Here is a 15,755-nt window from a genome sequence, read left to right as displayed (position 1 = left end):
TATTGCATGACAATGACTTGATGTTATTTTGAGGACTATTTCCAGCTCAAGAGGATGTTAAGAAAATGTAAAAGTTGATCCACATTCATACTTGTCTTAATCTTCCTTCCCAATTCTTCCAAAGTCCTAATCCTGCAATCTTAATCCTACTGCTCAACCATCTATTTATATTCCATTAGCATAAACAATTTGCTGGGAAATTTCAGCACATGTTCACTCACCACCCACTGGAATCTGAGATAAGAAGGGTTTGGGCAAGGGTTAAGTCCTGAAAATACAGCTAATGGCCGAACTCTCAGGAAACCACTTTAAAAGGGGGCTCAGTTGCGCCTTCATTAATCACCAGAGTGCTGCTGTCACCCTTGGTATTGCCTGCAGGGGGAGTGCCCGAGCACCATCAGTCCAAAAAACTCAAATTGTCATTTGTGAGATTAAAGTAATAAAACTAGAACATAGTGTGTGCATATGAATTGAATTTCCTCAGACTGGGATTCCAATTTTGTCCTCTTATGATCATTTAATGCCCTCATATGAATCTCCCCTCTGCACTCTATCAATGCAGATGTGAATGTCTATGCAGAGGTGAATTTCTGCATAAATGTTTTCACTAAATCTAACTTAATGACTCAATTCTGCATTTAAACAGTTGACCCAACAGTTCTAAAGTGGCAATAAGATAGTTGCAAAACTAGTTGCTAAAACTAATTGCCTCAGAGTATCAAAGTCAAATTACATTCACACAAACCATGCTGTCGCATTTGGTTAGCTCAGTTGGCTGGATGGCCGGTTTGTAATGCAGAGTGATGCCAACAGCATGGGTTCTTTCAAGGGTTCTCCTTCTGAACCTACACCCCTTCCTGAGTTTAAAGTTTAAACTTATCACCACTTGTTTCTCTCTGCTAAAAAAGTAACTTCATTACATTCTACCAGATCACACCAACTGTGATGCTCATAGATAATATTACAAATATTTCATAGCAGTGGCATTGCGTCATGTTGTATTTCAGCAATTATTTTGCTTTAGTAGAATTGCCCATTGCAATCCTAAACATACAGCAACAAATAAAAGGTCTCACAATACTGCACTGAACAGCAGGTGATCCCAAAGGATACTCATGAGGCCAATGGTCTTTTAAACTCTCATACAAATAGGGTGAGAAAACATTCTCAATGTATGTCAGGCATTTCAAACAGTGAGGCTTTTATATTTTGGGCAGGAAAACGTGGTAGCTCATTCAGCCACAAACTGCAAAAGCTTAAACCCTCCTTCAGTTTCCTTGCCATTAAATGTAACTATTCGCCTCACACTGAAATGTTACTATATGCAAACATTCCAAAGAAACAATATCCCACTTCAGACATTTGCTTTTAATTTTGGAAGAGTGTCTCTGACAGATGAACAGATTTGGGGCTTAATGATTAAAACTATAATTTAAGTATGATAGATTCATTTGAATATAGATCTTGGAAATCCCACTCAGAACAGAAGAATATTTGACCTTCAAAGCGTTGAATCTTTCCCTGTTCCTGTCTTCTCCGATTCCTTAACATTTGGACATTAACCTGTTTATTTTCAATTAATTGATGTAACACATGGAAGTAGGCAGAATGAGTGTACTCAGTGCTTGCATGGGACATTAGTAAGTATGCTGTAACTGTTGCAGAGTTTACCACTGCAGCTATCAGTGAGATTAAAGTACCACTGCAGCTTTCAGTTCTCTGTACACACTTTAAGGTGCCTTTACTGCTTTAAAATATAAATTTGTTCTTTTTCTTCCCAGTCATGAGCATGGACAGTCTATAAATTGCACATGGATCAGAGACTCTGATTAATGGTTATTTATTCCTTTGTGAAGCAGTAACATTTTCAATTTTGACATTTACGCAGAAGACGACCTTCCTCCACTCCCGTTCCCTTTTGATTTTGCAGCTAGCACTATATACCTGCTTACAATATTCCAGCCATTGAAAGCAGGAATCGTACATGAGCACAGAAGAAACTTATGAAGTGATGGAGTGGATGTTTTTTGAAATTTCCAAGAGGGTACAAATGAGGCCAAAGGCTGGGAGGATTGCAATGTCATGTAACCAGCAATTGCGTGGATTGTCACGAAAACAGCAAAAAAAAATGTTGTTGGAACATACGCAAGCACTTTATTCATTTAAATAAAAATTCCTCTCAAACCTTCTCTGTGTCTTGTCATCTTTGGTGTTTCTGCAATGCGATCCTTCATATATTATCCTCAAATTCTGCAGATTTGTGCCTCAAGCTGAAGGGAGTTGATCTATACTTCAGTTTGTTTATTGAGATTGTGAAACCTAGGAACTGTTTTCGTGCTGCGTGTTCTCTTACCAAAATCATGAGCACTTATATGTGACAATACTAACCTACCTGCTGTTGGATTTGTTAGAATTGAGTGTTTGACTGACAGTATCATCCCTTTTATTTACTTTGGTGTTTTTACAGCATTTGGTTTGGAATCGGATACAATGCCTGCTTGTTTTTGAATTCGAAGAACCTTCAAAAACATTGGGTGACTTTCAGCATTAAGGAAACAGTATTTAACCTAATTAATATTCCTTATTCAAAATGAACTGGTGAGGAAGATGGTAATCCAAGTTGGGGATTATAGTTAGGGTGCTGTAAATGAGGAATATTATATTTGACAATGGCTTTAGAATAGTTTTGTAGTATTGCATGACACTCTGCTTTACCAATTGGAACAACACATAAATAATTCTTTATTACTTCAATTTCCAATTCAAAAATTGAAATTGAATGTTATTTTTAGAATGGTAACATCTGTAGCCCTATGCTAGGATTACCATGTACCAATTCACCACTGTCCAATATGTTTTAGCTTTAAAAAGTAGTCTCTAAGATTTATTTTCTGATCTGCTTAAACATAAGTGATACAACGATGTGAAATGTCACAAATAGCATCATTGTGACACTTATATGTGATGGCATTGTGTGGCAGAAGTGGCAAAAAATACGTTGAACTCTTGTCACAAAAACAATGTCAATTATAACTCCAATTTTATTCCCAAGGTCAATAGAGATTTCTTGATGTTAATTGCAAAGGTGAGCATACCAGCAAATTTCACCCTGGTTTTCTTGCATTGCTTAACCATATTCTAATGCAAATTGTCTTTTATGTTTTGTTGATTTATACATTTCATTCCTGAATAATAGTATCAGCTGCATAATGTGCACATTTTTCTTCTTCTGAAGTAGGTTAAAAGTTTACGCCGGAGGTTTGTTCCTTAGTAACTGTTTTTCACTGTGACAGGGCTGCAGTGTACCACTAGGGCAGCTGCTGACATCGTGCTGCTTGTGGATGGATCTTGGAGTATCGGGCGACTTAATTTCCGACAGATCAGAAATTTCATCTCCAAGCTGGTTCAAGTCTTCGACATTGGTCCCAGAAGAGTACAGTTTGGTGAGCTCTCGCAGAGTCCTCCTTGATTCTGTCAATTTGCTATTTCATTTCCTCAAGCAACAAAATAAATTGACATGGCTCACTGGATTGTCTGAATGTCCTTAGGTCTGGCCCAGTACAGCGGAGACCCAAGGACCGAATGGAACCTTAATCAGCACAGGGACAAGAAGAGCTTACTTGATGCTGTAGCGGGTCTACCTTACAAAGGGGGCAACACCTTGACAGGTAGGCTGTTTTACCCTGTGGATCTGGATGATCTTGTGGAAACACAGGCCATTCAGCCTTTTGAGACTGTGCTGTCCTTCAGTGAGATCACAGCCGATTTGTAGCTGATTGTGACTTGAACCAGTCATGAGTGAAGACTAGCTATCACAGAATCACTGCTTCGACACTCTCTCTAGTGCATTCATGTCCTTCCTATAATGTGATGCCCAGGATTGTACAAAATACTCCTGCTGAGGTCTCCCAAATGTCTTAAATAAGTTGAACATCACCTTTTTGCTCTTCCACTGAAAGCCCTTAGCAATAAAAATGAGTCTACTGTGTGTTACTCACTGCTCTCTCTACCTATTCTGCTACCTTCAAAGATCTGTACACATACACAGAACAACCTCAGTTATTTGAACGAGACGGATGGGGAGTATTTTGTTAAGATAACTGATTGTTCGGATTTCGGATTGTTCGGATAACAAATTGTTCGGATAACTGATTGTTCGGATAACTGATTGTTCGGATAACTGATTGTTCGGATAACTGATTGTTCGGATAACAGATTGCTTGGATAACTGATTGTTTGGATTACTGATCTGATCATAAACAAAGGAAGCATTTACAGGACCCTGAGACATGTTTGGAGAATCCGAAATTCGGATAATTGATGTGCCCTCCCCAACTTGGAAGTGAACTCCCTATTTCATTTTATCTTTCCATGTTTTTCTGACCAAAGTACATCTCCTTACACTTCTCTGCATGAACCTCATCTACCACCTTCCCTTCTACACCCCCAACTTCTCTATGTCCTTTTTGATTGCCACACTGTCTTCCTTATACCTTACAATTCTTCCAAGCTCAGGTGGTTTCCCATGATCTTTACCTTTTAAAAAATTCACTTGTGGGATGTAGTGTCTCTGGCTGCGCCAGCATCTGTTTCCCATCCATCGTTGCCCTTGAGTAGGTGGAAAGCTGCCTTCTTGAATCACTGCAGTCCATGTGCAACAATGTCTTTAGGGAGGGAGTTCCACAATTTTGACCCAGCAACACTGAAGGGACAGTGATATACTTTCACCTCAGGATGGTGAGGGGAGGGGAACTTACAGGTACTGGTGTTCCCATGTATCTGCTGCCCTTGTCCTTCTAGATGGCAGTGGTCCTGGGTTTGGAACGTGCTTTCTCAGGGATTTGTCATGTGTTCAGAATATCTTTGCTGCAATGCTAAATACAACCTGTACAATAAGGGGGGAGCCATACTGTCAGAGCCAGTGCACACCAAAGCAATATTGGCAGCCTTAGCTTGTAATGACTGACCAGAGTATAGCACAAGTTTAACCATTCTAACTCTGAAGTGAGGATGGTGATCTGTCTGTGCAGCCGTGAATTCTCCCAATGACTATTGCTGCATTTTTCTGGACCCATGTTCTAATCTCTCTCACCTCGTAACTCAGAGCAGAGAACATCTTTTGCCAAAGCTTTCATCCAATTCCCACTCTCAATTTACTTCTCAAGTAACCCTCCTTCAATGATTGATGCAAGTTGCCTGTTTTTACCTTATTTTCTCACTGTTATTCTCAGGCATGGCTCTCAACCACATATTGCAAAACAACTTTAATACTGATGCTGGTGCTCGTCCGAACGCACGTAAGATTGGTGTCCTCATCACTGATGGCAAGTCGCAAGATGATGTTGGCATTCCCTCCGATACTTTGCGCAACATGGGAGTGGAGCTGTATGCTGTTGGTGAGTTGGCATGGTGTGAAACAGAGTGGGAAACTGGAAGGAAGCGAAGGCAGTCAAGGTATTGAACATAACTTGGGCAGAGCAGCAGATTCTCTAAGCTCAAGCAACTAAGGTGATATCACCATTCAAGTCTAACATTCTTTTCTAAAGTATAGCTAACCACTTGACATTTTATGATAAGCTGACACTTTTGCTGATACCAAAGGTCTTTTCCTATTTTTCAAATAAACTAAGTTTGATTTCTCAAATGTCTTTGGTGGGACCCAAGCTTGCATCTTCTGGATTGCTAGATCAGTAATAACCACATTGTTACCATATGTATCAATAATAGTTATACCTGCAGTATTACTTTTAATAAAGTGACTTTGCAATGGCATTCTTTGAAGAGGTAGTAAAAATCATAGTTTGTTAACTTTAGTGTTTAAGTTAGATATGCAATTCTGCTCTGAACACTGAGCTGTGGAAACCATCTCTGAAGCCATACTGCAGAACAATAGCCTGGGCATTGGATTGCTAGTCTGGTGACTGTACGACTGTGCCACTTTCTTGAGTACTCACTGTTATCAAGTATGATGTTCTTCCTTAGGTATTAAGAATGCGGATGAAGCCGAATTGAAGCAGATTGCCACTGACCCAGACAGCATTCACGTGTACACCGTGGCTGATTTTGCTTTACTCACTGAAATTGTTGATGACCTGAGCACGAATCTCTGTAACAGTGTAAAGGGGCCAGGTATGAAATATCGTTCGAGAACTTGATTTTAGCAAACGCTGTGCAGAGAATCAGATTGCAGCAAAAGAATCCACTCAGCCCATTGTTCCTGTACTAGCTCTTGGAAAGAGATTTCTAATTCATCTGACTGCCCCATTGGTTTGGTTTGCAAGTATTTATAATTCCCTTTCGATTCAAGCAGTCAAAATGGACCAATCAAGTTTCAATCTGCTGCCTACTGTTGGGTGGTTTTACAATGTCAAGACTGTACTGTGGTTAGGGTTTGGACTAGGATTCTTACCTTGGCTATAGGTTTATGAGGGACATGGACAGGGTGAATAAAAAACAACTGTTCCCCTAAGTTGAAGGGATAATAACAAGGGGGCTTAACTTTAAAGAGAAAGGCTGGAGATTCAAAGGGCAATTGCAGAAAACCACTTTCACCCAGAGGGTGGTGGAGCCTGGAGTGCATTGCCTGGGACAGTAATTGAGATATGAAGCTCACAACCTTAATAAAGCACTTGGATAAGCATTTGAACTGTTGTAACATTGGAGGCTATGGACCCAGTGCAGGAAAGTGGGACGATTGTAGATTTAGTGGAACTTTGGCAGTACAGACTTGATGGGCCCAACAGAATAGCAAGCAGTTAAATTATGTGGTTTTTTTTCACATTTGATGACAATTTACACCATTAAAGTGTTGAGAGGGAACAGGTCATCTTAGGTTACCCGTGTTAAATAGCAGTGTGCTGACTGAATACTTCCATCATGCCTGTGTGAACGTGGAACTGGCAGATTTCTTTGGGAAGCAGGAGACAGATACAGGCAGAGGGGAAGCAGGTATGGAAAGCCAATAGCTGCTCCTTTGGTTGAAAATTGATCTGGAAAATAATCAGTGTTAGGCCGAAGCGATGTTTACTTCACACGAGCAAATTAATCACCTTGCTGCCTCTATCAAGTTTAAAATAGCAAATTCTGGCTAATGAGGCAAAACAGTCAATGTCAACATTCCTTTGCATTGAGCCATACCCAATAATACAGCCTAAATTCCAATTTTTGGCCTGCCTTCAGTTAGTTGGACTTCAGCCCTGGACTATAAACTGATCGTGTCAGAATGTGTGAAATTACGGAGATTATCAATTGTTGAGCCTTCTTAGTTTAGGGCTTAACTCATGGAAATGTTCAGAATGGATATGGGTAGATTTCTGATCTTACAGGTGTGGAGCAATTTTGGTTTCTGTGAAAGTGGGAGGGGCATGGAATGAATATTATAGTGGCAAAAATGAAGGGCCTGTGTGCCTGCTATGCTGTGCAAACTAATTGTGGGCTATGGTGCATGGTATTAAAACAGAGCCCCAGTGTGAGAACATTTGTGAGTTGGTGTCAGTCACCTCAATAATTGCAAAGGGAGAGCAGCAAAGTGACAAAGCATAAATGAAATGTACCTCCAGAAATTTGGGATGAATAATCTTTTTAATACCACTAAATGATCTATCAAGTTAAAAAATCACACAACGCCAGGTTATAGTCCAACAGGTTTATTTGGAAGCACTAGCTTTCGGAGCGCTGCTCCGAATTGACAACCACCTGATGAAGGAGCAGCGCTCCGAAAGCCAGTGCTTCCAAATAAACCTGTTGGACCACAACCTGGTGTTGTGTGATTTTTAATTTTGTACATCCCAGTCCAACACTGGCATCTCCAAAAAATGATCTATCAATATCATACTCTTTCTCCAGGTAATTATTGGGAACAAATTGTACAGCTGCAATGCTACCAGTACCGGCACAATAGGCTGAATGGCCTCCTTCTGCACCATAATAGTTGTGTACAGTGCTATAAGAAGGGTTGTAGAAAATTATAGTACATACATTTCAAGAGGAAATGGTTAAGTGGTAATGTCATCAATATAAATAAACAGGTAATATAATGTAGATATGTAAATCCAGAAGTTTATTTTGAGCAACTCAATGAATTTAAACAATTTAGAGCATTTTTAGTTGTAGGAAATCTGTATTTACCTAATTGTAGATCCTGTAATTAAGATTCATTCTCTGGACATGGGTGTTGATGACGAAGCTAGTATTTACTATCCATTTCCTAACTACCCTTGAGGAAATGGTGACGGGCCATTTTCAGAAACCTCTACAGTTCAGCTGGTGACATTGCTGCCTCGTGCTGTTATAGAGAGGTCTAGGAATTTGATCTATCAACAATGGAGGAATGAGAATACATGTCCAATTCAGGGAGCATGGAACTTGGAGGAGTACTTGGAAATAATCGTGTTTTCTTGCAACTGCTACCCTTGACTTTCCAGATGTCGGAGAGTGCAGAGTTTGGGAGGTGCAGCTGAAGGAACTTTAGCAAGAAGCTCGGGATTGTCCATCAGACAGGTTGGGGACTATGAGAAATGAGTGGGTGCTAAGCTAGCAGAGTGAGTACCAGAGGGATCTACTCATGCTGTCTCTTGACATTTGCTGTCGTAGGTGACTTGAATCCTCCAACAAACCTGGTTACCTCTGAGGCGACTCATCACACCTTCCGGGTAACTTGGGATCACTCTGATTCAAACTTTGATCGGTACAGGGTGGAATACCAACCAGTGGCTGGAGGGAAACCTGAAGAGGTTAGTGAACTGCTTCCCAAGTGTTGTATAAATATCAATAAAATCAAATTGAGAGAGCTGTTAAGAGGTCAAACATTGGTCTAAGTTTAGTAAGTATATACATGTATTTATTATTATGCATTTGATTCCTCCTCCTGCTGCACCCCCCCCCCCCGCCCCCCGCCCCCCCCCCCCCGTCCAGCCCCCACACCCAGCATGCTGAGCTGGGCTGTCTAACAGTGGCCTCTGTGTTGTGGGGATGCTGTTACAGAAAAGTCACCTAACTGTATATTCAAAACATATGTGGTCTCCTTGAGTTCACAGGGATAAGAGAGAGTTGTTTTAACATTGCTACTCGCGAGTCAGGGCACTTCCAAACTTCAGCTGTGATCGTTGTGGACCCTGCAATGATTAAGTCTGGAGTGGGCTCAAACTGGAGTGGGAATGCAGTGTCAGATAGGCACAGGCAGCCTCTTTCAGAGCTGAGGCAGAGATTTTATGGTTGCCCTCACTCTGTGTGGCTGCAGTAGTGAACGCAATTGTGTCAACTCCCTCTTCCCACTCTTCCAATAAAAGCATGAAGCCATTTCTGTCAACTGGCTTCTTAACCAATGCAGACACAGGGAATTTCATGCTGCCATTTCACTTACCAATAAATATGGGTCAGAATCAAAGATTCAAAACTTCGGATTGTGTACGGAACCACATATCCAGCCTTCCTCCTGTTGCTTGCATTGTTTTACTGTCCCAGTTCATGGCCATATTTGGATGATGGCGACGTGCTCTTTCAGGTGTTAGTAAATGGAAGAACCAAGACCACAGTATTGAGAAACCTGCAGCCTGACACGGAATATGTTGTCAATGTGTACGGACTGCTGGAAGGAGAAGTCAGTGAACCTCTTATGGGAACAGAGACCACACGTGAGCCAGATATTATCTACTTGCTTTTACTTTATTACGAGGTCTATGTAACAAAAAAATGTTTGTCAAACCTTTCTGATTGTTTTGTTTGAAATCGCTTGATTGTAATGGCAGAACATCCACAGAAACTTGGCTTCAAGCTATTTGTAACTGTTGATGTAGTGAAAACGTTCCAGGTCTTTCTTGTCTGGCATATTTCCCTAAACAAAGAGATCAGCCACACAATTTTTCTGGTGCCTCTCTAGCTCTGTTTTGAGTCAGTATCAGCATGCTCGTCAGTGATGCAGGGAGCAAAACTCGTACAGTTAGCTATGTTCTTCAGTGTACAAGTTAAGGTACATTGCCGGGGCATTGCAGAGGGAGCTCTACTCTGCAACTAACTAGTCATAGAGTCAGAGCGGTCCACAGCATTGAAACAGGCCCTTCAGCGCAACCTGTTCATGCAGCCCAGTTTTCAGAATTAAATAGTTTCATTTGCCTGCATTTGGTCTGTATCCTTCCTTGGAGATATTGAGGTCTGCAGATGCCAGAAAGTCAGAGTTGATAAAGTGTGGAGCTGGAAAAAGCACAGCAGAGGAGCAGGGGAGTTGACATTTCAGGTTGGAACCTTCCATTAGGACTCCCCCGCATTTCCATCCAGACCTATCCCATCCATGTATCTGTTTAAATGCTTCTGAAATGAAGAAATTGTACTTGCTTTCACCACTACCTCTGGCAGACCATTCTAGACATTCACCACCCTCTGTGCAAAAACATTGCCCCGTGGACCCTTTGTGTCTCACCTCTCTGACCTTAAACCTATGTCGTCTAATTTTATACTCCCCTACCATAGGGTAGAGCTATTATCTGCCTACCCTATCTAGTGTGCTGTCCCTGACAGGGCAAGTCCTTCACTCTGAAACTCACACAGTGGTTCCCCAGCAATGGTTTTCATTCTCTTCCTCTCAGTGCCATTGTGACTTGGAATTTCAAGGCTCCTTTTTGCTAGTCAGAAAATCCATCTCAAGATACCTGAAAGGTGCTGGATGTCAGATAAGAGGATATCACTTTGTGAGTTGACAAACGGCTTTCTTAGCAATTACTTCTTCATGATTTTTAAATTCTCTTTTGACAGTGCCCATTCCTGGTGTGAGAAATCTAAATGTCTACGATATTACCCCGACCACGATGAATGTCAGATGGGAGCCAGCTCGTGGTGCCTCGGGATATATGCTGCTCTACACACCGATGAATGCCAGTCAGCCAGCTGTACAGAAAGAGGTATCGGAAAATACGATTTAATTTCCCTGGCTCCTTCAGACATTACCAATCAAATTCCATCCTGATTATTAGCTCAAACCAGCTTCTGTGTGATCTGTATTTTGCTTGTGTGTGGACTGAGTGGAGAAGACAAAGAAGCAATTTATTATTCATTCTCAGGGTTAGGGTCATTGGCAAAACCAGTACTTATTGTTCATCTCCCAGTTGTCCCTGAGGAGCTGGTGGTTGTGGTGGAAATTCTTCCTCAACCACAGGGGCTTTGCACAGCTAAGAAGACTGCTAGCCCACATCTAGGCAGCTAAAACCCAACCACATTTATGGGTGGGACTGAAGTCACAAATAAACTCAGCTCAGTTATTTCCCTGGAGACATTGTTAAAAGAGTTGGACTTCTGATGAATATTGACATGTTTTAAATTAAACTCCAATTTGCCAACGACCATACTGGGAGTTCACTACTTTGTGAGGATTACTGATCACGTTCCATAATAATTAGGCTACTGTAATTCTATCTTTGCATAAAACAACTGGAGCTGCATTGCAACATCTTTTTGGCAATTTATTTTATCAGTTTCAAATACAAAATGGCCTGGTCCTGTGAGGCAGCAGTACTAACCACTGAGCCATTCTGTGTATATCCTCAACATTACATTACACAATTAATAATTGCCACTAGATTCCAATGCCAGACGATTGAGTTGTTGCATTTAGATTTCCACAAACTACTGTGGCACGATTTGAACTCATGACCTAAGGGTCTCTAAGTTATAGAGTGGTGATATTACCACCACACCATCATCTCCCAAGTCCACCTTGGCACTTAGGGAGTTTAAATTCAGCTAACAAACCAAACAATTTTGAATAAAGCTAGGATCAGTAACACTGACATTACAAAGAAATTAATAGTTAGGTGAAGAGGAGGGAAAGCGTTTCCCTCTAGTTCACCTGACAAAGGAGCACCGTTCTGAAAGCTTGTGATTTCGTATAAACCACTTGGACTATGAGCTGGTGTCAAGTGACTTCTGACATTGTCTGCCCCAGTCCAATACTGGCACCTCCATGTCTGGAAATTAACGGACCAATATATTTTTAAAAAATCAGTTTCACAACTGTCCCTTCAGGGTGGAAAATGAGTTGACCTTAAGAGTCCTTTGAAATGGCCAAGTGACCCATGCAGTTAAATTCAAAGAGGTGATTCATTGCCCATTACCTCAAGGAAAAGTGGGAACGATAATACTGGAACAGCCTGATCCCATGAAGGAGTGAAGAAAGTAAATAAGATCACAAGGAATAGGCGAAGGAGTAGATGTTTTAACCCACGGAGTCTGCTCCATCAACCAGTAAGATCATGAGTGACCCACTTGCTCCATAACACCTGACTTCTTTGCAGATTAAAAAAAAGTCGGTTTACCTCAACCCTGAATATTTCAATGACTCTAACTCCGCAGTTCTGTATGAAAGAAAATTTAAAAACTCGTGGACTCTCTGAGAGATCACTTCTTTTCTTCCACTTTAAATGGGGGCCTTTTACTTTGAAACAATACCCCTAAGTTTTAGATTCTCAATGAGAGGAAACATCTCAACATCGACCCTGTCAAGACCCCTTCAAATCTTATATGTTTCACTGAGATCACCCCTCATTCTGCTGAACTCCAACAAGTATAGTTCCAATCTGCTCAACCTATTCTTGTAAGAAAATCCCTTCACTGCAGGAACTGCAGTTAGTGGTGGACAAAGAGAATCAACAGAGGAAGAATATTGCCCGGGCATACATTGGGTCAATGTGTTTGAAAATGTTTTCAGTGATAAATGCTCAAATGCCCAAAATGCTTGACATTACTCAACTTGTTTCTGAGATCCTTGCCATCTTCGATCCTGGTGTCCTGTCTGTTTGGTTCATCTCTCATAACACTGAGGGAAGGGAACTCCTCTCAGTGCAAGACATATGTATTAGATTAATCTGTTCCATGTTCCAAGCTGTTCTCGGACAGTTATGAACACTAGCTGTACTCAATGTGTGTGTTGGATCCCCAAATATGTCTTATTAAGACAAATCAACTAATTTGGTTAGCCACTATCTTATTCAGCTTTATCCTAATCAGTTGTTGGAAGGAATTAACCACGCCAGCATGAAATAGCATAAGTTACCAATAGCCTGCCCACATCAGTTTGAATCCTATCAAAAGTCACTTGACCCAGACATAACACAAGCTGAATTAAACTGGAAAAGCAAGAGTAGGTCTCCTCAACTTCACGGCAACATTCAGCCAAGTGTGTAACCAGTGCGTCCTGTTGTAATGGAGGGTAATTGTTGACAGTAGGAAACCCTCTGAGTGTGGGGCCATGGAGACCATGGTAGTGTGATTGGATTGGTAATTCGGTGCTGCATGTTAATACTCTGGGGTCAGGGGTTCAAATTGCACCATAGCAGCTTAAATTCACTTAATTGATAGATCTACACTAAAAGCTAGTCTCAGTAATGGCAGCCAGGAAACTATCATTGATTTGTGGAAAAAAATATCTTGTTCACTCATACCTTTTGGGGAAGGAGGTCTGCTATCATTACCCATTTGGCCTCCATGTGAGTCCAGATCCACAGCAATGCAAGTCTGAACAAGGCACTGAAATAGCTGAGCAAGTTCAAAGGCTGTGAGGTAAGGGCAAGAAATCCTGGCTTTGCCAGTGATGCCCACCTCCCTTGAGAGAGTTAAGGGAAAAATAATTCTGACTTGATGAGATTAAGAAATGCTTGTCATGCAGCCCCAGAGCATCAGTGGTGGAGTTCCTCAGCCAAGTGCCTTTGGGTCTTGCATCCTGATCTGCTTCACATGAGTTTTCTCTGATTCTGTATTGTTCAGCTCCACGTATAACACTATCCAGAATGAATCAGCCCATTCCATGCTCGAACTGGCACCCTGTTCAGAGGAAGAAAGCATTTATGCTACAGTTTTGAACAATGGCCACCCCAAAGCAGAGAAAGTTGAGCCTTCTCCCCTATCACCAATCTCTTGGGTGTTTTATTGACCAGGAGGGGGACTTAATCAACCATCTTGGCTACATCCAAGGCAGAGGCTTGAGCTCTATTCATCTTCCACTGTATATATGCTCAGTCTTTGCCTGGATGAATACAAATCAACAGTCCCTAAAAATAATTGCAGTGTTTTCTCAAGGACAGTTAAGAATGTGCAATAATTGCTGTTACAGCCAATGAAGCTGATATCCCAGGAATGAATATAAAAAGGCATACAACTGCTGATCACTCTTGCTACTACAACTACTAATCATTGTTGCATTATGGTTGCAGTATATATGATCAATAGGAGTCACTGTATTAACACACCCACGCTTGCTTACTACTGGGCCACCTTTCCTGTGGAGAAGGACAAGGATTGCCATGTTGTTGGCACAGTGTCCCCTTGTAGGTCACAAACCACCGACTTGGGTGCATGTCATTGCTCCTTTATTGCTATTGGGTCAATGGTCAATGCTATTGGGAGATTATTCCGCAAGAACTACAGCAGTTCAGGAACAATGCCAATCAGTATCTGCTAGGGATGCCACTGTCAACACAGAAACACATTATTAGCAATATCCAGGCCTGAATGACCTATCACTAACTTCCAGTCCTGCTTCCTGTGATCTTGATATCCAGCTCAGTGATATGATCCCTTTCTCTAGCTCTCTGACCTACCTACCTCCTGCAGCTTGGATGATTTTCCTCAAATCTATTTGAAAGGTGCATATTCTACCCCTATATAAGGTATGGTTTCTTTGAAGGTTCCTTAATGTACTTTTGGAAAGGAAACTGCCACCTTTAGCTGGTCTGGCCTACACGTGGCTCCAGACTCACAGTAACATGGTTGACCCTTGTCTGCCCTCTGGGCAATTAGGGTTGGGTAACAAATGCTGGCCTAGCCAGTGACACCCTCATCCTGTGAATGAATAAAGAAAAGAAAAACTGAATTCAGCCATCCCCTTTGCCAATTAATGATACTTTGGTACATGATGAATTAATGATAGTTCTGTTTGTAATGCTTAACTATTGTTGAAAATGTTTGGACTTTAATTGTGAGGGGGAGCTGGTGGTATCATGACAATGCCACTGGACTAGTAATGTAGAGAAGGGCTTTTGCCTGAAACGTCGATTCTCATGCTCCTTGGATGCTGCCTGACCTGCTGTGCTTTTCCAGCACCACACTCTTGACTCTAATCTCCAGCGTCTGCACTCCTCACTTTCACCTAGTAATTTAGAGACCCAAACAATTGTTCTGGGTGATGGATTCTAATCCCACCATGGAGACAATGACATTTGAATAAAATAATATAGAATTAAAAGCCAGCCTCATGATGGCCAGATAACTAACAATTGTTGTAACATACATCATTTAATGCCCTTTAAGAAGGAAATCTGCCATCTTTACTCTGATAAACATGTGATTCCAGAGCTAAAACAAAGTGACCTACTCTTAACTCCCTTCTGAAATAGCCCAGAGGATCAATCAGTTTGAGGGCAACTAGGGATGGACGACAAATGCTGGCAATACTTACATTCCATATGAGAATTTTTAAAAAATAGTGCTATTAGAGAACTGCTTTGCTTGATTAATGTTTTTTTCAGAAACAATGAGCAACAAGCAATGTGACTGGCAGTGAAACATGATCTTGAGCTACAATCTCCACAGTATTTCATCCTGTGTTAAGAAACAGCTAACCAGTTTCACTCACCGTCTGCCTCACATCACATTCAGTTTTATTGCTCAGACAGCCACAATCTTTAGTCATAATCTCTCTCACGCTCTCTCTCTTTTAAGAGATTTTAACACATGCAAATATTTTCCCATTTAAGTGACTTAGCTTGTGAATA

General features: G+C 41.3%; 1 protein-coding gene across 4 annotated transcripts in view; it reads left to right on the top strand.

Annotated features, from left to right (window-relative positions):
* Nucleotides 1-15,755, top strand: part of LOC122552587 (collagen alpha-1(XII) chain-like) — a 264,538-nt gene that overhangs the window by 70,760 nt on the left and 178,023 nt on the right. For all 4 annotated transcript variants that reach the window (XM_043695315.1, XM_043695311.1, XM_043695313.1 and 1 more), the window contains 7 exons: nt 3,294-3,443; nt 3,549-3,668; nt 5,232-5,396; nt 5,983-6,129; nt 8,593-8,732; nt 9,503-9,632; nt 10,747-10,892. In XM_043695315.1, coding sequence (XP_043551250.1) covers nt 3,294-3,443; nt 3,549-3,668; nt 5,232-5,396; nt 5,983-6,129; nt 8,593-8,732; nt 9,503-9,632; nt 10,747-10,892 — 998 coding nt within the window. The remainder of the gene's footprint in view (nt 1-3,293; nt 3,444-3,548; nt 3,669-5,231; nt 5,397-5,982; nt 6,130-8,592; nt 8,733-9,502; nt 9,633-10,746; nt 10,893-15,755) is intronic.

The sequence above is a fragment of the Chiloscyllium plagiosum genome, chromosome 9 (assembly GCF_004010195.1).
Source record: "Chiloscyllium plagiosum isolate BGI_BamShark_2017 chromosome 9, ASM401019v2, whole genome shotgun sequence".
Classification (NCBI taxonomy): domain Eukaryota; kingdom Metazoa; phylum Chordata; class Chondrichthyes; order Orectolobiformes; family Hemiscylliidae; genus Chiloscyllium; species Chiloscyllium plagiosum.
The sequence above is the reverse complement of the archived record's forward strand: the minus strand, read 5'-3'. Positions and strand labels throughout refer to the sequence as shown.